Consider the following 22283-nt stretch of genomic DNA (forward strand, 5'->3'; position numbering starts at 1 on the left):
CTAGAATACAACACAAATGAACTTATCTACGAAACAGAAACAGACTTACAGACATAGAGAACAGACTTTTGGTTCCCGGGGTGGGGTTGGGGTAGGGGAGGTAGGGGAGGGATGGACTGGGAGTTTGGGATTAGCAGATGCAAACTATTATATGTAGAATGGGTAAACAATAAGGACCTACTGTATAGCACAGAGAACTATATTCAATATTTTCTGATAAACCATAATGGAAGAGAATGTGAAAAATAATGTATATATATGTATAACTGAGTCACTTTGCTGTGCAGCAGAAATTAACACATGATAAATCAACTATACTTCGATAAAATAAATTTTCTTAATGGCAAAAAAAGAAATAGGTGGTAAAAATGATTCTGCAGGATTGTGAATTTCTATCTTAAAGTTGCATTTATTTTAGTTTCATAAATACTGCATAATTCTTTGCAAAGCTCTATGCTAGGATTTTAGTCTGCAAAGATAGCTAAACCTTCAAAGAATTTATAGACTGGAGAGGGAGACAAACAAATCTAAACCAATAGTTTCAAAAGAGAGTGTCAGTGCTATATTAGAGGTCCAAGACGTTTGGGAAAGTGGTGTAGCTTCACAAAGGTGATGTAACTCCTGCGGTGAGAAACCTCAAAACAAAACAACTCACGTATGAAAATTTTAGAGTGATTTCTGACTTAAACTATGATACTTACTTGTATAATAGTTATTCATAGATAGGTGTTCTAAACAGTCTCATCTCTAATTCTAGTTGATTATCTGTTTGTTTGTTCTTAATATTCTTTGCTTGATGGCACTAAAGTTTTTATTAAACCCTAATTTGTAGATCCAGAATTTTCTCTTGCTCTTCTACCTACTTGACTTTAGTCCCTAAAATTCAAATTCTTGTTAACTTTTATTTGTAGAAACAGAAAGCAAATTCTCACTTCTCCTAACTGAAACAAAATTCTCGTAGAATATAAGCTCTGGAATTAGCCTGAGTTTAAATCCTGACTCTGCCAGGTTATCAGCTATACCTTGGGCAAGTTAGTCTGTGAAATAACTAGTACATGTTCCTTAGATGACAGTTGCAGCCTCAAAGCCTGACATTTTCCTTTATCACTGTGACTTTGTTCAGGCAGTGGACTTGTTGTACCTCCTCACCAGTTTTCCACCTGACAGCAGCTCTTCTCGGTTGTTTCCTGGGCTCAGCCTTGCACTTCTTCTTGCCCTTGAAATAATTCTCATTCCTTGATCAGGAGCAATGACTTCCTTAGTCGTTCTCATGTTAGGTCACATAATCATAACCTACTATGAAGAGGGACTCCAGGGAGGCTTATTGAATGGCTTTAATAGCAGATGCATATAGCACTATCCAGGAAAAGAGACAGTTTTGAATTTATAAGCTCTGTGAATTGGACTCTTTTTAGGTGATTATATTTATAAATCCCAAACACCGGCTTGCAGATCCCCAGATTAGTCATCTGGTAGAAGAAATTCTTGAACGTTAAGCAACTATACTTCATTTACCATTATATTTATGAACATTCAGACATCTCAGTTTGAAAGCTAAGTGTCCTAAGAAATTAACTTCATATCAGCAAGGAAAAGTTTCAGTTTTTTAGCCTTCCTTCAAACTTCTGTGCTCTTGACTTCTTTTTCTCCTTCCAATGTAAAACTAAATGGATTGGACTTAATGTCTGTTTTAGAGCCATAAGAAAGTGGGAGCCTTATGGAGGGAGGCTGACCTCAGCTGGAAGGATTTTTTACCAGAAGGGGAAGATGTACATAATTTTCTCTTGGAGCAGGTGAGTAAGAGCAAGGCTTGTGCCTTCCTGTTTGATGGTAGTTGGTCTGTTTCTTAGAGGAGATAAAGGTATTTGTACTAGTATTCCAGTTATTAAAGTTAGACCAAAATAGGAATCATGGTCAAGATGTCATTGTAAGTCCATGCTTTAAAGCCACTTTACCCAAAAAAAACCTCGTGATTCCTAAGGACAAATATTTCCTGGTCTCTCGTCACAATCAATCACGATTCTCACCAGGCAACTTTTAACAACATCGTAGCCTTTTGTCTCTGCATTCATTAGATGATAGATAAAAAAGAAAAGAAAAATTTAAGGACTTAGCCACACTTAGAAAACAAGCCACACGTCTCCATGAACCAGAAATGAAATTGATGAATAAAGCAGGGTTAATAGGGCTAAAGCTGCAAGTCTTCTGAGCTCTGGGTCTGAAAGCAAATAGAGACAGGAGAAGTTATTTCTGTGGGGTAATAGGGTCTAGATGCCCCTTTCAAGGTAGAAGATTGGAGACAGGCTTACTGCATGTCACTAAGTGGAAACTCGATAAATAAATACGAGGAAGTAGATATAGTCTTATAGGCAGAACCTCAGCTAAGCTGCCTACTGACTTGCTAACTGGATTCAGAAATCCACAACAAGGCAGAAGGCTACATAGTCAATATAATCTGGTCCTAAGTAAAGAATTGTGGGGGATCAAATAGAGGCAACCATAAAAAGAAGAGTGACAAAACGAAAAACTTCCTCTCAAAATGATTCTGCAAGTCAGAGTCCTAAAACATCTGAGGAAAATAAGTGCTAAGACAGCCAACAAAATCGGCAATAAGAAGAAAAAAATCACTCTTAGGTAAAAAGAAAATAATAAAGCAATCTGAAAATGGCTTTAAGTATATTTTAAGCTGGATATATTTAAGCTGGATAAAGACATTAGGTTAACTGTGGACTTTAGCTTCCTTTTGGTTGTAGTCTAGATACACTGAGGAGCACTCCTGCCATGATAATAAGAACCTACATAAGGCATAATTTATCTTGCATAGCTGGGCTCATAAAAAGTAGAAGAAATTCCCAAGTAACAAAACGAATAAGGGGGAAAAAAGCCAAAGATGAAATCGACTCTGAGCAGTAAGCACATGTAAAGGGTGTGTTGCCTAATACCATTATAAGCGCTGCCAGAGATCTTGAAGATGTTGAAATGGTCCCAGTTCAATATTACCCTGGCTCCAAGAAGCAGCAAACCAAAATGCTCTTTGGAGAAAACTGTACTCAACTTAGCTCTTACTTTCTACAAATTAACATTATCTAAATATATGAGTTAATACTTAGAGTTCATTTAACGTATAACGAAACAGGTAACCATGAGTGACAGTAAACAGACAATAAGTGCAAGATTTAGACTCCAAAGACTTGAGATAATGGAATCATCACTCAGCATATAAAATAACATTATTTTAAAAAGAGGGACTCACAAAAATGAGCAAACATGAAGAGTGTAGTCAAAATGACTGGGCAGATATAAAAAGAGAAGGAGAAGAAACTAGACAGAATTCTAAGAGATGTTATGAAATTTAGAGGATAGAATGAGAAAGTCTAACGTGTCTAATTGGAGTCCTAGAAGGGAAAATAGGGTGAATGGAGAAGAGGCAATATTTGAAGAGACTGTGGCTGACTTTTCCAGAACTGAAAACTACATGAATCTATATAGAAAGCACATGTGTACCACATAGGGTAGTTACATTTTAGTGAAACTGCATAATATCAAAAGCAAGCAAAAAACGATTTTAAAGTAGGTAGAAAGAAGCAGCACATTACCTACAAAGGAAAAGCAGACTATGCAATAGCAACAATGAAAGCCAGTTGTTATCAAAGTATACATAGATAACAATGAAAGATGGGGGCGTAATCTTTTTCTTTTTTGCGGGGGGGGCGGGGGCTGCATCGGGTCTTAGTTGCGGTACGTGGGATCTTTCATTGAAGCGCGCGGGCTCTTCGTTGCGGACCGCAGGCCTCCCTCTACTTGTGGCGCACAGGCTCCAGGGTGCTTGGGCTCTGTAGTTGTGGCGTGTGGGTTCCAGAGCGTGTGGGGCTCTGTAGTCTGCAGCACGCAGGCTCTCTAGTTCAGGCGCAGGAGCTCAGTAGTTGCGGCGCATGGGCTTAGTTGCCCCATGACATGTGGGACCTTAGTTGCCTGGCCAGGGCTTGAACCCATGTCCCCTGCGTTGTAAGGCAGATTCTTTACCACTGGACCAACAGGGAAGTCCCGGAATAATCTTAAAGTGCTGAGAAAATATCAGTTAATCTGGAGTTGACTTCCAAATAAACTAACCTTTAAGGATAAGGGCAACATATATTTAGAAACTTAATAACACACTTCTAAATAACCTGTGAGTCAATGAGACATCATAAAAGATTTTTAAAATATTTTGTACTGAATAAAAATGAAAACACAACACATCAAAATTTGTGGGATGCAACTAAAGCCATACTTAGAGTGAAATTTTTAGCACTGAACACCTGTGTGTAGGAAACAAGTAAGGTCACAAATCAGTAACTTCAGCTTCAACCTTACAAAATTAGAAAATGGAAGAGCAAATAAAACTCAAAGTAAATAGAAAAAAAGAGGGGCTTCCCTGGTGGCGCAGTGGTTGAGAATATGCCTGCCAATGCAGGGGACACGGGTTCGAGCCCTGGTCTGGGAAGATCCCACATGCCGCGGAGCAACTAGGCCCATGAGCCACAACTACTGAGCCTGCGCGTCTGGAGCCTGTGCTGCACAACAAGAGAAGGCTGCGAAAGTGAGAGGCCCGCACACCGCGATGAAGAGTGGCCCCCGCTCGCTGCAACTAGAGAAAGCCCTCGCACAGAAACGAAGACCCAACACAGCCATAAATAAATAAATAAATTTTTAAAAAAAGGAAATAACAAGAATCAGAGCAGAAGTCAATGAAACAGAAGAACAGTAGAGAAAAGTCACTGAAATCAAAAGCTGGTTCTTTGAAAAGATAAAATTGATAACCCCCTCGCCAGACTAATCAGGAAAAATAAAAAGGAGAAGGCACAGATTTCTAATAAAAAGAATGAGAGAGGTGACATTGTATAGATTCTACACATAACAACAGGTAAGAGAATTTTGCGAATAATCTTTATGCCAATAAATACATCAACTTAGTTGAAATGAGTAAATTTCTTGACACAAACTACTAGAGCTGACTCAAGAAGAATAGATAACCTGAATATCTATGAAAGAAATTGAAGTAGTTAACGTCTCACAAAGAAAACTCCAGGCACCAGTGAGTTCACTGATGAATTCTACGAAACATTTAAGGGAGAAATAATGCCAATTCTGCAAAGAATTCTACACCAATTCTTCCAAAACATTGAACAGGAGAGACTTATTTTCCAACTCATTCTGTGAGGCCAGCATTAAATTGATAACAAAATCAAGGGCATTTCAAGAAAAGAGAACTATAGACCAGTGTTCCTAATTAACACAGAGAAAACCTTGTCAACAAAATTTTCACAAATCAAATGCAACAGTATATAAAAAGGATAATACATCATAACCAGGTAGGTTTTATCACAGGAATGTAAGGTTAATTTAAAATTTTAAAATCAGTGTGTGGATGGAGGGAAGATGATACAGTAAGAAGGTCCAGAATTAGTCCCTCCACTGAAACAACTATTGAGCTGGGAAAGTCTGTTAGAATCAGCTATTTTAGAATTATGGAGTGGAACACATGCACTACCAACACCAGGAGGATGCTTGATGAAAAAAAGAGTCTGGTAAATTCCAGTGATTTTGGTGTTTTGCATAGAAAGCTATCAGCCCCCAGCTCTGTGACAGACAGCTGAGGAGACAGTAGCACCTTCTTTCTGGCGCCAGGTTGAGCACTAAAGACCTTGCCCTCTAAAGATTGGTGTTGTGTCTTTTAATCTGCCTAGCAGTTCACCGAGTATCCTGTGCAGGACCTTGATGTCATTTCAGCTCCTCACCCTGAAGCAACTTCTTGGATGGGGTCTGTCAAAGAACTTAAACAGAACACATTTATGTCTTCCCCACGCCCCCGTGCCCCTTTCTTTTTCTCATTGGATCCAGGCATTCACTGAAATCTCTGAAAGGTCACTGGCTGACTGCAGAGATAATGGATCAGAGACTTCAGTAACCATATACGAGAAGGAATATAGTCCTTGTCTAAAAGTCACTAAACAGATGACTGCAACATCATACGGGGTGAGGGAGAGAATCTGATGTCCAGACTTAACTGCATTACACTGTCTAGTTTTCAACAAAAAAATTATGAAGTATTCAGAGAAACAGGAAAATACAGCTCATTCACAGGGGAAAAAAAGAAAATGACAGAAAGCATCCCTGAGGAAGCCCAAACATTGGGAATACTAGACAGGGACTTTAACTGACTTAAATATGCTCAAGTTGCTGAAGAAAACCATGGACGAAGAAATTAAGGAAATCAGAATGATGAATTGAACAAGTTGAGAATACTGGTAAAGAGGTAGAAATTATAAAAAGGAGCCAAGTAGAAACTGAAAAGTGGTAATAGCTGAAATGAAAAATTAGACTCTTTCAACAGCAGGTTTGAGCAGGCAGAAGAATCAGTCAGCGAACTTGGAAACAGGGCAATTGAAATTGCTCAGTCAGTCAGGAATCACTGATTCAGTACTAATTTACTACGGTGAAAATCCATCTTCGGTATTCACAACAGATACATTCTTTTACTAATTGTTTTGCTAATGGAATTTCTGGCATTATATGAAACTGAATATCATTGAATTTTTGGAAAGTCCCTATAGTTTATTTTTTTAAAGAAAACTTTAAATTGTAATAATACATATTGAAAAAATAATCCATTTCACATATAAAGAGACTTTGAAAAAAGAAATTGCTCAGTTTGAGGAGCAAAGAAAAGAGAATCAAGAAAAATTAACAGAGTCTAAGGACCTAGGGGACACCATCAAACACATCAGTATATACATAATGTAGTCCCAGAGAAGGGAGAAAGGAGGGGAAGAAAGTATTTAAGTATTTGAAGAAATAATGGTCAAAAACTTCCCAAATTTGATCCAAGATATGAATCTACACATCTAGGAATTTCAGTGAACTCCAGGCAGGATAAAGTCAGTTTCACATCAAGATATAATGAAACTGTTGAAAGACAAAAATAAAGAAGAAATCTTGAAAGCATCAAGAGAGAAGAGACTCGTCACATACAAAGAGGCCTCAATAAGATTAACAGCCAGTTTATTATCAGAAACTATGGCTGTCAAAAGACACTGGAATGATATATTTAAAGTACTGGGCTCCTCTAGTGGTGCAGTGGTTAAGAATCCGCCTGCCAATGCAGGCGACACGGGTTCGAGCCCTGGTCCGAGAAGATCCCACGTGCCGCGGAGCAACTAAGCCCGTGCACCACAACTTCTGAGCCTGAGCTCTTGAGCACATGTGCCACAACTACTGAAGCCCGCGCACCTAGAGCCCAAGCTCCACAACAAAAGAAGCCACCGCAGTGAGAAGTCTGTGAACCACAATGAAGAGCAGCCCCTGCTCACCTCAACTAGTGAAAGCCCTGCGCGCAACAACGAAGACCCAATGCAGCCAAAAAAGAAAGAATAACTAAAGTACTATAATTTAAAGACTGTTTATATCTGGCAATATTTCCTATAAAAATGAAGAAGAAATTAAGACATTCCCAGATAAAAACTAAGCGAGTTAGTAGACCTCCCCTGCTAAACTGAGTCTTTCAGGCTGAAGCAAAAGAACACAAGAGTGTAACTCGAAGCCATACAAAGAAATATAGATAACTAGTAAAAGTAACCACACAGGTAAATATAAAAGCAAGTATTATTATGTTTTTGGTTTGTAGCTCCTCATTTTCTTTGCTATATGATTTAAAAGGCAAATCCATAAGAAAATAACTATAAATATGTGTTAATGGGCATACATTGTATAAAGATGTAATTTATGAAAATAACTACATAAGGATGGTTTCTCGCAGAATTCCCATGAGACCCAGCAGTTGTACTTCTAGGTGTATATCCAAGAGAAATGAAAACATATGGCTCCCTGATTTGAAGTCAAATAAACCTGGATTCAGGTTCCAGTTTTCTGCCACTTAAGACTTTAAGCAAATTACTTGATTTCTCTAAGCCTCATATTCCTCACCTATGAAATGCTTATAAGAACTATCTGGTAGAATTTGTATGGGGATTAAATGAGATAATGTTTAAGAAGCACTGAGCATAGAGAGGAACTCAGTCAGTTACGGATGATGTTGTTATTAATGAAAATGTTTAGGGCTTCCCTGGTGGCGCAGTGGTTGAGAGTCCGCCTGCCGATGCAGGGGACACGGGTTCATGCCCTGGTCCGGGAAGATCTCACATGCCGTGGAGCGGCTGGGCCCGTGAGCCATGGCCACTGAGCCTGCGCGTCTCTAGCCTGTGCTCCGCAGCGGGAGAGGCCACAACAGTGAGAGGCCCGTGTACCGCAAAACAAACAAACAAACAAACAAATGTTTAAAAGACAAAAAAATGAGGTTCCAGAAAACTTGGCCTTCTGTTTCCTGAATTTTAGCTTTCTTCTAAAATGGCTGGTTTAGGGACTCCCCTGGTGGTCCAGTGGTTAAGACTCCACACTCCCAATGCAGTGGGGGGGCCTGGGTTCAATCCCTGGTCAGGGAACTAAGCCTGTGTGCTGCAACTACTGAGCCGGCGTGTCGCAACTAGAGAAGCCTGTGCGCCACAACTAGAGAGCCCATGAGCCACAACGAAGACCCAGCGCAGCCAACATAAATAAAAATTAAAATGGCTGGTTTAATGCCCTTTTTCTGGGAACCCACGTACATTCTGCAAGAGATAGTGATGAGCTGATCCATAAATTTGAAGCCCAGCCTTCTAGGTTCTAGGAGGATTCGATAACGTATACAGAAGCACAGGGATTCTGAGAAATAAATGTTTCTCTCCAATGACCAAGGTAAACTTTACAGCTCACCACTGACTCTATTTGGCCATGGTAAAGACGTTCACTTTTACATTTTTGGGTCATATTATATTAATGAGCAATGTAATTCATGTTTGACTTTGCTGTTGTTGTCAATCACTCTCAGACCTTCAGTCATCTATGTAGATATAGGGTAGGTTAAAGAAGTGTTCTGTGTAGGTGTTCTAACACCTAGGAGTGTTAGAACAAATTTGGAGAATGTTTCAAGGCTGTGAAAAATTGCCTGTTCTTAAAAGAACTTATGGCCATCTTGTAATTTTGTATGTATATTGAAATGTGGTGGTTGAGATATTTATCAACATTGAATCAGAAAAATTGTAATACTGGATCATGTTTCTAAACTTTATAGGAATATATTTTAAAATGGGCGTAAGTGGTAAAGACAATTAAAACGATAGAATGAAAATTCTTTTTCACAGAATTCAAGGTAATTTTTTCTTTGTGGATCAAAGGAGGGTATAGGAATATATCAGAGTCTTCTAAGGTATTAGAGGAAAATATGTTAATAATCTTTAATATTTTAATCTTCATGGTTTTTGCATAGAGAAACTTCATAAGGCAAAACATACTTATATACCTCATTTCCTTATACCCTTGAAAATGAAAAATCATTTTGATTATTGATTTTTTTTAACTACCCATCTAAGAGTTAAACAATTATGGCATCGTTTCTCACACTCGGATTCAGAATGGTCAAGAGGTGTTTGAAGGACTTGACAAAACTAAAAGTATAGAGTTTTTGACAGCTGCTCGGTGGCAATAGTGTTACTAAATCATAGGCTGCAGAAAGGGAGTTAAATTGTACCCTTGCCAGTACTCCTGCCCTGCCTTAGAGCTATGTCACAGCTAAAAGCCAGACTGAAGCACCCAGGGGTATTATGTTAAATGAAATAAGTCAAGAAAAAGACAAATACTGCATGATTTCACTTATATGTGGATTCTACAAAACAAATCAAAACCCATAGATACAGCGAATAGGTAGTTGGTTGCCAGAGGGGAAGGGGCTGGCAGGGGTGAAATAGGTGAAGGGGGGGGGCCAAGAGGTACAAACTTCCAGTTATAAAGTAAATAAGTTATGAGGATGTAATGTATAGCATGGAGAACACAGTCAATAGTATTGTATTGACTTTGTACAGTGACAGATAATGACTAGACTTATTGTGGTGACCATTTCATAGTGTATACAGATGACAAATCACTATGTTGTACACATGAAACTAATATAATATTATATGTCAGATGTACTTAAATTTTTTAAAAAGACTGAAACTCAGAATGATTTGGAGAAGTAAGCTTTTGTTTTTAAGAAGAAGCAGAGCTATGCAGTATTAAAAAATGGGGAAATATTCAGAAGGATAATGGAGTGAGAATCTTTTAGAACAATAAATATAGAATGGCTTCTGCTGATCATTTTGATTCCATGTGCAATAGAAGAGATAGCCCATGCCTTTGTTTTCCTCTCAGAGTGATAATAATATTGAATTATGTTAATATATTTAACACTGTATGTTACAGAAGTTGGACTTTATAGAGTCTGATGGTTCCTGTTCCTCTGAAGCACTTTCAAAGAAAGAACTCTCTGCCGAAGAGCTGTATAAGCGACTCGAGAAACTCATTATTGAGGACAAAGCAAATGATGAACAGATCTTTGACTGGGTAGAGGTATAAAGACTATGTCACCTTCCCTGATATCTCTGCAAGAAAGATTCTTGTGGGATCCCTTCATTCACATATTCACCCTGTCACTTAATGGGAGTTTTTAACTTTAATGAAGTTAGTTTTTATTCTTACATGTTTATGTATTTGAAACTAATGCTGTTTTTCTATTTTTATAAGATTCGTAGTCTTTTATAAAGTCAGGTAAAAATATTCAGAACATAAGCCATTTTTCTGGATCTCTCATTAGTTTTGGATACATCCTGCATTTTACCATTCAAAAATTTGCATTTCTTTCTGAATGTTGTCATGTTTTAAATACTAATCTGGATAAAATTAATAAGCAATATATAATTATTATGAAATGTGTTGACTGACATTTTCATAACAACGCTCCCTTCTGGAAACTTCATATCTTACTTATCTTGTGTTATGGAGTCTGTTGATCATGTCCGATTTTAATTTGTTACTGTATTCCTTTAAATAGTAACTTCTGTTTATGTACATGTGTTTTATTTGTGCACATTTCCATGGGATCGTATACTAATCCAAGTTGAAAGAAAGCCATTGAAGGGTAATCTAGTTCTCTCCCTCTTGCATAAATCTTGTTTTGTAGTCCTTCTAATGGGCTGTTGTTTTCTTAACAACTCATTTCCAGGCACTGAGAAATAATGAAGCTTCTGATAAATTGATTTTTTTACCTATTTTCCCTGCTGTCTATACGATAATCTATCATCTCACCTAGTTCAGAATCTTTTTAAAGTAATTTATACTAGTCAGTAAGATATATCCCTATCTCCCCCTCTAGGTTCTTTCTTTCCTTCCTGAAATCTAGATATCCAGACTCTTGTCTGCTTATTCTCATACAAACATAACCTGGATTTTGAACATTCCTCTCAAAGTGACATGTGCAAACTGAGCATGATCACTGGGTGTGGTCCAACAGTACAGAGTTAGGTGGTGCTTTTTGCTTTTTTTTTTTTTTTTTAAACTCTGTGCTTCTGGCAGGCTCACTACACTGAGCTCAAACTGCTCTTTCAGTCTTTTTTTTTTTTTTAACATCTTTATTGGAGTATAATTGCTTTACAATGTTGTGTTTCTGCTGTATCACAAAGTGAATCAGCTGTACGTATACATATATCCCCATATCTCCGCCCTCTTGCATCTCCCTCCCACCCTCCCTATCCCACCCCTCTAAGTGGTCACAAAGCACCAAGCTGATCTCCCTGTGCTATGCGGCTGCTTCCCACTAGCTATCGATTTTACATTTGGTACTGTATATATGTCCATGCCACTCTCTCACTTCATCCCAGCTTCCCCTTCCCCCTCCCCGTGTCCTCAAGTCCATTCTCTACATCTGCGTCTTTATTCCAGTCCTGCCCCTAAGTTCTTCATAACTTTTTTTTTTTTTAAGATTCCATATATATGTGTTAGCGTACAGTATTTGTTTTTCTCTTTCTGTCTTACTTCACTCTGTACGACAGACTCTAGGTCCATCCACCTCACTATAAATAACTCAATTTTGTTTCTTTTTATGGCTGAGTAATATTCCATTGTATATATGTGCCACATCTTCTTTATCCATTCATCTGTCGATGGACGTTTAGGTTGCTTCCATGTCCTGGCTATTGTAAATAGACCTGCAGTGAACATTGTGGTACATGACTCTTTTTGAATTATGGTTTTCTCAGGGTATATGCCCAGTAGTGGGATTGCTGGGTCGTATGGTAGTTCTATTTTTAGTTTTTTAAGAAACCTCCATACTGTTCTCCATAGTGGCTGTATCAATTTACATTCCCACCAACAGTGTAAGAGGGTTCCCTTTTCTCCACACCCTCTCTAGCATTTGTTGTCTGTAGATTTTTTTATGATGGCCATTCTGACTGGTGTGAGGTGATACCTCATTGTAGTATTGATTTGCATTTCTCTAATGATTAGTGATGTTGAGCATTCTTTCATGTGTTTGTTGGCAATCTGTATATCTTCTTTGGAGAAATGTGTATTTAGGTCTGCCCATTTTTGGATTGGGTTGTTTGTTCTTTTGATATTGAGTTGCATGAGCTGCTTGTAAATTTTGGAGGTCAATCTTTTGTCAGTTGCTTCATTTGCAAATATTTTCTCCTATTCTGAAGGTTGTCTTTTTGTCTTGTTTAAAGTTTCCTTTGCTGTGCAAAAGCTTTTAAGTCTCATTACATCCCATTTGTTTATTTTTGTTTTATTTCCATTTCTCTAGGAGGTGGGTCAAAAAGGATCTTGCTGAGATTTATGTCAGAGAGAGTTCTGCCTGTGCTTTCCTCTAAGAGATTGATAGTGTCTGGCCTTACATTTAGGTCTTTAATCCATCTTGAGTTTATTTTTGTGTATGGTGTTAGGGAGTGTTCTAATTTCATTGTTTTACATGTAGCTGTCCAGTGTTCCCAGCACCACTTATTGAAGAGGCTGTCTTTTCTCCATTCTATATTCTTGCCGCCTTTATCAAAGATAAGGTGACCATATGTGTGTGGGTTTATCTCTGGGCTTTCTATCCTTTTCCATTGACCTATATTTCTGTTTTTGTGCCAGTACCATACTGTCTTGATTACTGTAGCTTTGTAGTATAGTCTGAAGTCAGGGAGCCTGATTCCTCCAGCTCTGTTTTTCTTTCTCAAGATTGCTTTGGCTATTCGGGGTCTTTAGTGTTTCCATACAAATTGTAAAATTTTTTGTTCTAGTTCTGTGAAAAATGCCATTGGTAGTTTGATAGGGATTCCACTGAATCTTTAGATTGCTTTGGGTAGTATAGTCATTTTCACAGTATTGATTATTCCAATCCAAGAGCATGGTGTATCTCTGCATCTATTTGTATCGTCTTTAATTTCTTTCATCAGTGTCTTATAGTTTTCTGCATACAGGTCTTTTGTCTCCTTATGTAGGTTTATTCCTAGGTACTTTTTATTTTTTTTGTTGCAGTGGTAAATGGGAGTGTTTCCTTAATCTCTCTTTCAGATTTTTCATCATTAGTGTATAGGAATGCAAGAGATTTCTGTGTATTAATTTTGTATCCTGCTACTTTACGAGATTCGTTGATTAGCTCTAGTAGTTTTCTGGGAGCATCTTTAGGATTCTCTATGTATAGTATCATGTCATCTGCAAACAGTGACAGCTTTACTTCTTCTTTTCCCGTTTGGATTCCTTTCATTTCTTTTTCTTCTCTGATTGCTGTGGCTAAAACTTTCAAAACTATGTTGAATTTTTTTTTTTTTTTTTTTTTTTGCAGTACACAGGCCTCTCACTGTTGTGGCCTCTCCCGTTGCGGAGCACAGGCTCCGGATGCGCAGGCCCAGCAGCCATGGCTCACGGGCCTAGCCGCTCCGTGGCATGTGGGATTTTCCTGGACCGGGGCACGAACCCGTGTCGCCTGCATTGGCAGGCAGACTCTCAACCACTGCGCCACCAGGGAAGCCCAACTATGTTGAATTTTAATAGTGGTGAGAGTGGACAACCTTGTCTTGTTCCTGATCTTAGTGGAAATGGTTTCAGTTTTTCACCATTGAGAACGATGTTGGCTGTGGGTTTGTCATATATGGTCTTTATTATGTTGAGGTAGGTTCCCTCTGTGCCTACTTTCTGGAGGGTTTTTATCATTGATGGATGCTGAATTTTGTTGAAAGCTTTTTCTGCATCTCTTGAGATGATCATATGGTTTTTTCCTTCAGTTTGTAAATACGATTTATCACATTGATTGATTTGCATATACTGAAGAATCCTTGCATTCCTGGGATAAACCCCACTTGATCATGGTGTATGATCCTTTTAATGTGCTGTTGGATTCTGTTTGCTAGTATTTTGTTGAGGATTTTTGCATCAATGTTCATCAGTGATATTGGCCTGTAGTTTTCTTTCTTTGTGACATCTTTGTCTGTTTTTGGTATCAGGGTGATGGTGGCCTCGTAGAATGAGTTGGGGAGTGTTCCTCCCTCTGCTATGTTTTGGAAGGGTTTGAGAAGGATAAGTGTTAGCTCTTCTCTAAATGTTTGATAGAATTCGCCTGTGAAGCCATCTGGTCCTGGACTTTTGTTTGTTGGAAGATTTTTAATCACAATCTCAATTTCAGTGCTTGTGATTGGTCTGTTTATATTTTCTATTTCTTCCTGGTGCAGTCTCTGAAGGTTGTGCTTTTCTAACAATTAGTACATTTCTTCCAGGTTGTACATTTTATTGGCATGTAGTTGATTGTAGTAATCTTTCATGATCCTTTGTATTTCTGTAGTGTCAGTTGTTACTTCTCCTTTTTCATTTCTAATTGTATTGATTAGAGTCTTCTCCCTCTTTTTCTTGATGAGTCTGGCTAATGGTTTATCAATTTTGTTTATCTTCTCAAAGAACCAGCTTTTAGTTTTATTGATCTTTGCTATCGTTTCCTTCATTTCTTTTTCATTAATTTCTGCTTTGATCTTTATGATTTCTTTCCTTCTGCTAACTTTGGGGTGTTTTTGTTCTTCTTTCTCTGATTGCTTTAGGTGTAAGGTTAGGTTGTTTATTTGAGATGTTTCTTGAGGTAGGATTTTATTGCTCTAAACTTTCCACTTAGAACTGCTTTTACTGCATCCCATAGATTTGGGGTCGTTGTGTTTTCATTGTCATTTGTCTCTAGGTAGTTTTTGATTTTCTCTTTGATTTCTTCAGTGATCTCTTCGTTATTAAGTAGTGTATTGTTTAGCCTCCATGTGTTTGTATTTTTTTACAGATTTTTTTCCTGCAGTTGATATCTAGTCTCATAGCGTTGTGGCTGGAAAAGGTACTTGATACGATTTCAGTTTTCTTAAATTTACCAAGGCTTGATTTGTGACCCAAGATATGATCTATCCTGGAGAACATTCCGTGAGCACTTGAGAAGAAAGTGTATTCTGTTGGTTTTGGGTGGAATGTCCTATAAATATCAATTAAGTCCATCTTGTTTAATGTATTATTTAAAGCTTGTGTTTCCTTATTTATTTTCATTTTGGAAGATCTGTCCATTGGTGGAAGTGGGGTGTTAAAGTCCCCTACTATGATTTTGTTACTGTCGATTTCCCCTTTTATGGTTATTAGCATTTGCCTTATGTATTGAGGTGCTCCTAAGTTGGGTGCATAAATATTTACGATTGTTTTACCTTCTTCTTGGATTGATCCCTTGTTCACTATTTAGTGTCCTTCTTTGTCTCTTGTAATAGTCTTTGTTTTAAAGTCTATTTTGTCTGATGTGAGAATTGCTACTCCAGCTTTCTTTTATTTCTATTTGCATGGAATATCTTTTTCCATCCCCTCACTTTCAGTCTGTATGTGTCCCTAGGTCTGAAGTGGGTCTCTTGTACACAGCATATATACGGGTGTTGTTTTTGTATCTGTTCAGCCAGTCTATGTCTTTTGGTTGGAGCATTTAATCCATTTACATTTAAGGTAATTATCAATATGTATGTTCCTATTACCATTTTCTTAATTGTTTTGGGTTTGTTATTGTAGGTCTTTTCCTTCTCTTGTGTTTCCTGCCTAGAGAAGTTCCTTTAGCATTTGTTGTAGAGCTGGTTTGGTGATGCCGAATTCTCTTAGCTTTTGCTTGTCTGTGAAGGTTTTAATTTCTCCATCGAGTCTGAATGTGATCCTTGCTGGGTAGCGTAATCTTGGTTATATGTTCTTCCCTTTCATTACTTTAAATATGTCCTGCCCTTCTGGCTTGCAGAGTTTCTGCTAAAAGATCAGCTGTTAACCTTATGGGGATTCCCTTGTATGTTATTTGTTGTTTTTCTCTTGCTGCTTTTAATATTTTTTCTTTGTATTTAATTTTTGATAGTTTGATTAATATGTGTGTCTTGGCATGTTTCTCCTTGGATTTATCCTGTATGGGACTCTGTGCTTCCTGGACTTGATTGACTATTTCCTTTCCCATATTAGGGAAGTTTTCAACTATAATCTCTTCAAATATTTTCTCAGTCCCTTTCTTTTTCTCTTCTTCTGGGATCCCTATAATTCGAATGTTGGCGCGTTTAATGTTGTCCCAGAGGTCAATGAGACTGTCCTCAAATTCTTTTCATTCTTTTTTCTTTATTGTGCTCTGCGGTAGTTATTTCCACTATTTTATCTTCCAGGTCACTTATCTGTTCTTCTGCCTCAGTTATTCTGCTATTGATTCCTTCTAGAGAATTTTAAATTTCATTTATTGTGTTGTTCATCATTGTGTGTTTGCTCTTTAGTTCTTCTAGGTCCTTGTTAAACGTTTCTTATATTTTCTCCATTCTATTTCCAAGATTTTGGATCATCTTTACTATTATTGCTCTGGATTCTTTTTCAGGTAGACTGCCTATTTCCTCTTCATTTGTTTGGTCTGGTGGGTTTTTACCTTGCTCCTTCATCTGCTGTGTGTTTCTCTGTCTTCTCATTTTGCTTAACTTACTGTGTTTGGGGTCTCCTTTTCGCAGGCTGCAGGTTTGTGGTTCCTGCTGTTTTTGGTGTCTGCCCCCAGTGGCTAAGGATGGTTCAGTGGGTTGTGTAGGCTTCCTGGTGGAGAGGACTAATGCTGTTGCTGCGCTCTCCTCTGTGGCCCCGAAGCTTCCCCCCTGCCTCACCCCCCTCCCCCCATCTCCGCCAGTGAAGGGACTTCCTAGTGCGTGGAAACTTTTCCCCCTTCACAGCTCCCTCCTCGAGGTGCAGGTCCTGTCCCTATTCTTTTGTCTCTGTTTTTTCTTTTTTCTTTTGCCCTACCCAGGTACCTGGGGAGTTTCTTGCCTTTTGGGAAGTCTGAGGTCTTTTGCCAGCATTCAGTAGGTGTCCTGTAGGAGTTGTTCCACATGTAGCTGTATTTCTGATGTATTTGTGGGGAGGAAGGTGATCTCCACGTCTTACTCCTCCGCCATCTTGAAGGTCTCCTTGCTCTTTCAGTCTTGTAGTACCCATTCTTTTATATTCTACAGGTTAGTCACCTCTCCCATCCCAAACTTATGCATTTGGTTTTGAACCAAAATGGTGTTTTAAAAATTCATTTCTTTTTTTTAAATAGTTATTTATTTAATTTATTTATTTGGTTGCACTGGGTCTTAGTTGCAGCAGGCGGGCAGACTCTTTATTTGCGGCTCACCGGCTCCTTAGTTGTGGCATGCAGACATGCAGACTCTTAGCTGCAGCATGCATGTATGATCTAGTTCCCTGACCAGGGATCGAACCCTGGCCCCCTGCATTGGGAGCGTGGAGGCTTATCCAGTGTGCCACCGGGGAAGTCCCTTAATAGTTTAATTCTGTTTACATTTATCTTCTTAAATTAACAGTTTTTTTTTTTAGTCTTGTCAGGACATTTTAGATTCTGACTTGGTCATAAATTTTGCTTGCCATCTTTTTCACTTTGTATCCTCCTTGCATTTCATTAATATGTCAACTTTGTCCTCATTCAAGTTATGGGTAAAATGTGTGAATGGGGTAGGACAAGGATAAAGCAGCATACTTTTCAGGACCAAATCTCACCCCACCCCTGTGGACATTTCAGCTATTAACTTGTTTATTATTTCACATCATTCTACTGTCTAGTTCACCTTTTCATCTTGTCCATAAGGGGATATCTCTTATTAGATAATTTGTCAAATGCCTTGCTAAAGTCTAGAAAAGTGAAGGCTGCATCCATCTGAGCTACCGTATACTGATTGTATCAGAAAAGGAAAGAAGTTTAGTTTAGCATGACTTGTTTTTCATGTATGTATGTATTCCTCTTAACATAACCATCTCTTTCCGCTCTAAGACTTTTAAACCATTCATATGATAGTTTGTTATAGATTTTAGCATAGAATCAGCATCAGTCTTTCCGGTATATTGTTGACATCAGACACCTTCTTTTTTTTTTTTTTTTTTTTTTTTTTTTGCGATGCGCGGGCCTCTCACTGTCGTGGCCTCTCCCATTGCGGAGCACAGGCTCCGTACGCGCAGGCTCAGCGGCCATGGCTCACAGGCCCAGCCACTCCGCGGCATGTGGGATCTTCCCGGACCGGGGCATGAACCCGTGTTCCCTGCAACAGCAGGCGGACTCTCAACCACTGCGCCACCAGGGAAGCCCCAGACGCCTTCTTTTATGTTTTAAAAGTCAGGTCAATGTTTGCATACTTAACATCATTCTCCTTCTCCATGATTTTTCATAGATTTCAGCAGTTTGGTCTTTTATTTCTTCTATTTCTCATGTATTGCAAAATGATGCTGTTTTTACCTCTTCGTCCATGTTGGGCCTCATTTTTTAAATATTAGTATTTATTCTGCCTAGTCCAGACCAACAATTATTCTCCTTAAATAGAAGATGAAGGGTAAATTTTACTGAATGTAAATTATACCTAACAAAGGTGACTTTTAAAAAAGGAGCAAGAAGACAAAAACATAATGGTCACTGAGCTGACAATATATAAGGTGTTTGTTGCTCTGTGTGTGATACTGGTACTATATAATAATCTGATTTCGCTTATCAATTCCAATTAGCAGAGCCATCTTCCTTGTTCTGTGCATTTTTGTTAACATCTTTGCTTAATCTTTAGTGTTCTTGATGCTTTTCTTCGTGTCTTTTCTATTCTTGAATGTTAGAATTACAGTATGTGGCTTTATTTGGTAGAAGAAATATGCAATTTGTTTCTTTAAAACAGAAGAAACAGATGGTTTGGAAGTGTTATTTATTATCTAATCACATTTAGCTAATTTGTTTATTTTTCTCAGACTCTGCTTGAAGTCTAATCCTTGGGCATTTCAAATGATATTCAGTTGAAATAGCTCTACAACATGTTTATAAAGTATTGTTGGGCCAAAAAGTAATGGTGTGTTTTTATTCTCTCATTTATTCTTCAAAAATAATTGTTCAGACTTTGCAGAAGTAATTTCTGGGGCTAGACCAGCTTTGGCTTCAGCCTGTTTATTTTTTAAAGAGGTATACCAGCAACTGGCTATAACACATAAATCATCATGAAATCTTTTATGCATAGTTCTTGCCCCACCCTATCCTCAGCCTTAGCTGTCAGCAGTGCCACCACATGTTTCTGTCCTGTGGGAAAAGATCGGTAACAAAAGGTATCATGGCCCTCTGTATTCAGCTCTGCCAGTGTCCTGCAGAGCCGGCCATCTGACTTGTTAACCACTCTTAATTCTGCTCTCAGGAAGCCGCCAGTTCCTCCCAGGTGATGCGCAAGGTTAGGTATTCAACAAAGAGAGAGCTGCTGGTTAGTCTGTGTCAGTTCTGAAATTCATAAACGTTAAACTGATCTCTAAATATCTTTGAAATTCTTAGCTTTCTAACACATAACGTTTAAAATGACATCTTTAATTTTTTCCTAGCCAGTCATTTTAAGGCTGACTCTTTCAGTAGAAAATACTATGCTATGCTATTAGAAGAAGCTGAGATAAGCATTAATTCTGTTCACAGGCATAAGGAGCATAAACTCTGGAAAATATTTGAAATACCTGCCTAGAAAATGGCTGCTTTTGTTTGTCTTTTCCTTTTGCTAGTCATCTGGTTTAGTATAGTGGGTTTTTTCTTTGAATTTTAATTAATTTTATTTTTATACAGCACGTTCTTGTTAGTTATCTGTTTTATACACATCAGTGCATATATATCAATCCCAATCTCCCAATTCATCCCACCCCCCACCCCCCCCCTCGCTTTCCCCCCTTGGTGTCCATACTAGTATAGTGTTTTATAGCAAAAAGATAAGATCTTAAGAGAAACTAAAAAATAAATTGGGGGCCCATTTACTCTATTTACCTTATCTCTAAATACATTTTTTTACCATCCTTAGAAAAGAGTAATAGTTTTCTCACCACCACCTGAAGGGTTTGTTTGAGGTAATGCTTGAAATTAACCTCCAACTCACATTAAAATTAAGATGAGAAAGCAGTGTTAGTACATCTAGACATAGTTGCACACTGCTGAGCAAAGTAGGCTTTAAAATACTGCGTGGTTGTGGTGTAGTTGTTCTTTCAACTTTATAGATTTGGATAGATCATCTTAGTATGCCTTATTTATTGAGAAGGGAAAATGCTTTTACATGGTTACGTTTCTGAATGTATATAGTACACAGCACTGTTTAACTGAATGAGCAAAGGATAGGGGATAGTAAGCTCTCTGAAAATGAAATACTGCTACTGAGAGCATTTTCGGGCAGAACTGGCGATATCCCCAGTATTTTCTGGTGAATTAGAAGACTAATTTTTACAAGAAAGTTGAGCTTGATCCCGTCTGCCCTTAGGGCCAGACAAAGCCAGGTTTAGGGGAAAATAATTTCTCTGGTGTACAAGGGTACCTTTAACTATTCTATTTACTTTTGATTCCAGGCTAACCTAGATGAAAGCCAGATGAGTTCACCTACATTCCTTAGAGCTTTAATGACAGCTGTTTGTAAAGCAGCTATTATAGGTAAGTAATATTTCTGAAGGCAGCTCTTAACACCTGAAATCCCCCGTATGTCAACTACTGATGAGATGATATGGGTCAGAGTTTATATTGCCCTCCAAACTTGCCCTGTAAAGCTCAGTTTCTGTGCCAAATGGATACCATGTCTCTCTGTAATGCCTGGCTGTCTCGGGCAGGGGGATGAATAGCTGCTCTGCCTGCAGAGAGCCCAGATGGGAGCAGTTGCTGTGTGCCTTGTGTTCCTCAGTTCAACAGGAAGTTGGTGCATGATCCTTGGGTTGTTTTATACTCTGCTATATGTGACTTTTCCTTTACTTTTCACCTCCAACGTTCAAAGCCTCCTGTCTTGCATTGAAGAGTTCTAAAGAACAGTTTGAATATTCTTATTTAATATCAATGAAGGGCTAATCTCAACAGAAAAGCCATTATATGTAAATACATATATGAGGAAAGAAAATAGCAATTATTTCTCCTGCTTTATGTTGACTTTATATGATAAGACATAGGTGGATAGGATTCAGATTGGTAGAAAACCTAAATGTTCCAAGCAGCATATAGTTTTTAACAGTACTTGATGAGATCATCCACTTAGTCTCAGATAGAAATCCACATTTCTGTCACTGAAGTAGAAAAAAAAAAGAAATCTGTCAGCTCAAAAGTTGTTCAGAATTTCAGGTCTGTCTTTATCATTATAGAGATAGCTTCAGAGTTTAAGATTTTCTCTCAGATGAATGTTTTTTCAGATGAATGTTTTTTCAATGTTAGTTCTTTACCAAGGAAAATAACAAGCTAAGTGGGAAGCCTTCATTAAAATTTTTAAAATAATTTTCAGTATCTATAGAACCATAAGACTTTGGTGTTTTAATATCAGAGTTGTAAAGTATAGAAGCTGCTTTTAAAAACAAGATTGTGTCCCGGTGCTAACTTACAGAGGAAATAAAACTGCATGCTTAAGCTTGCACAAGCCTCTTAGATAGTCTCATCCACTAGAGGGCAGACAGCAGAAGCAAGAAGAACTACAGTTCTGCAGCCTGTGGAACGAAAACCACATTCACAGAAAGACAGACAAGATGAAAAGGCAGAGGACTATGTACCAGATGAAAGAACAAGATAAAACCCCAGAAAAGCAACTAAATGAAGTGGAGATAGGCAACCTTCCATGAAAAGAATTCAGAATAATGATAATGAAGATGATCCAGAACCTCAGAAAAAGAATGGAGGCAAAGATCGAGAAGATGCAAGAAATGTTTAACAAAGACCTAGAAGAATTAAAGAACAAAAACCTAGAAGAATTAAAGACAAACAGAGATGAACAATACAATAACTGAAATGAAGAATACACTAGAAGGAATCAATAGCACAATAACTGAGAGAGAAGAACGGATAAGAGACCTGGAAGACAGAATGGTGGAATTCACTGCCACGGAACAGAATAAAGAAAAAAGAATGA

General features: G+C 38.1%; 1 protein-coding gene across 4 annotated transcripts in view; it reads left to right on the forward strand.

Annotated features, from left to right (window-relative positions):
• EIF4G3 (eukaryotic translation initiation factor 4 gamma 3) overlaps positions 1-22283 on the forward strand; it is a 366332-nt gene that overhangs the window by 339482 nt on the left and 4567 nt on the right. For all 4 annotated transcript variants that reach the window (XM_022551756.3, XM_089899604.1, XM_089899606.1 and 1 more), the window contains 3 exons: positions 1695-1793; positions 10312-10458; positions 20755-20836. In XM_022551756.3, the coding sequence (XP_022407464.2) occupies positions 1695-1793; positions 10312-10458; positions 20755-20836 (328 nt within the window). The remainder of the gene's footprint in view (positions 1-1694; positions 1794-10311; positions 10459-20754; positions 20837-22283) is intronic.

This window comes from Delphinapterus leucas, chromosome 1 (genome assembly GCF_059928025.1).
Source record: "Delphinapterus leucas isolate spDelLeu-1000000601 "Yukka" chromosome 1, BTC_Dleu_Yukka2, whole genome shotgun sequence".
Classification (NCBI taxonomy): Eukaryota; Metazoa; Chordata; class Mammalia; order Artiodactyla; family Monodontidae; genus Delphinapterus; species Delphinapterus leucas.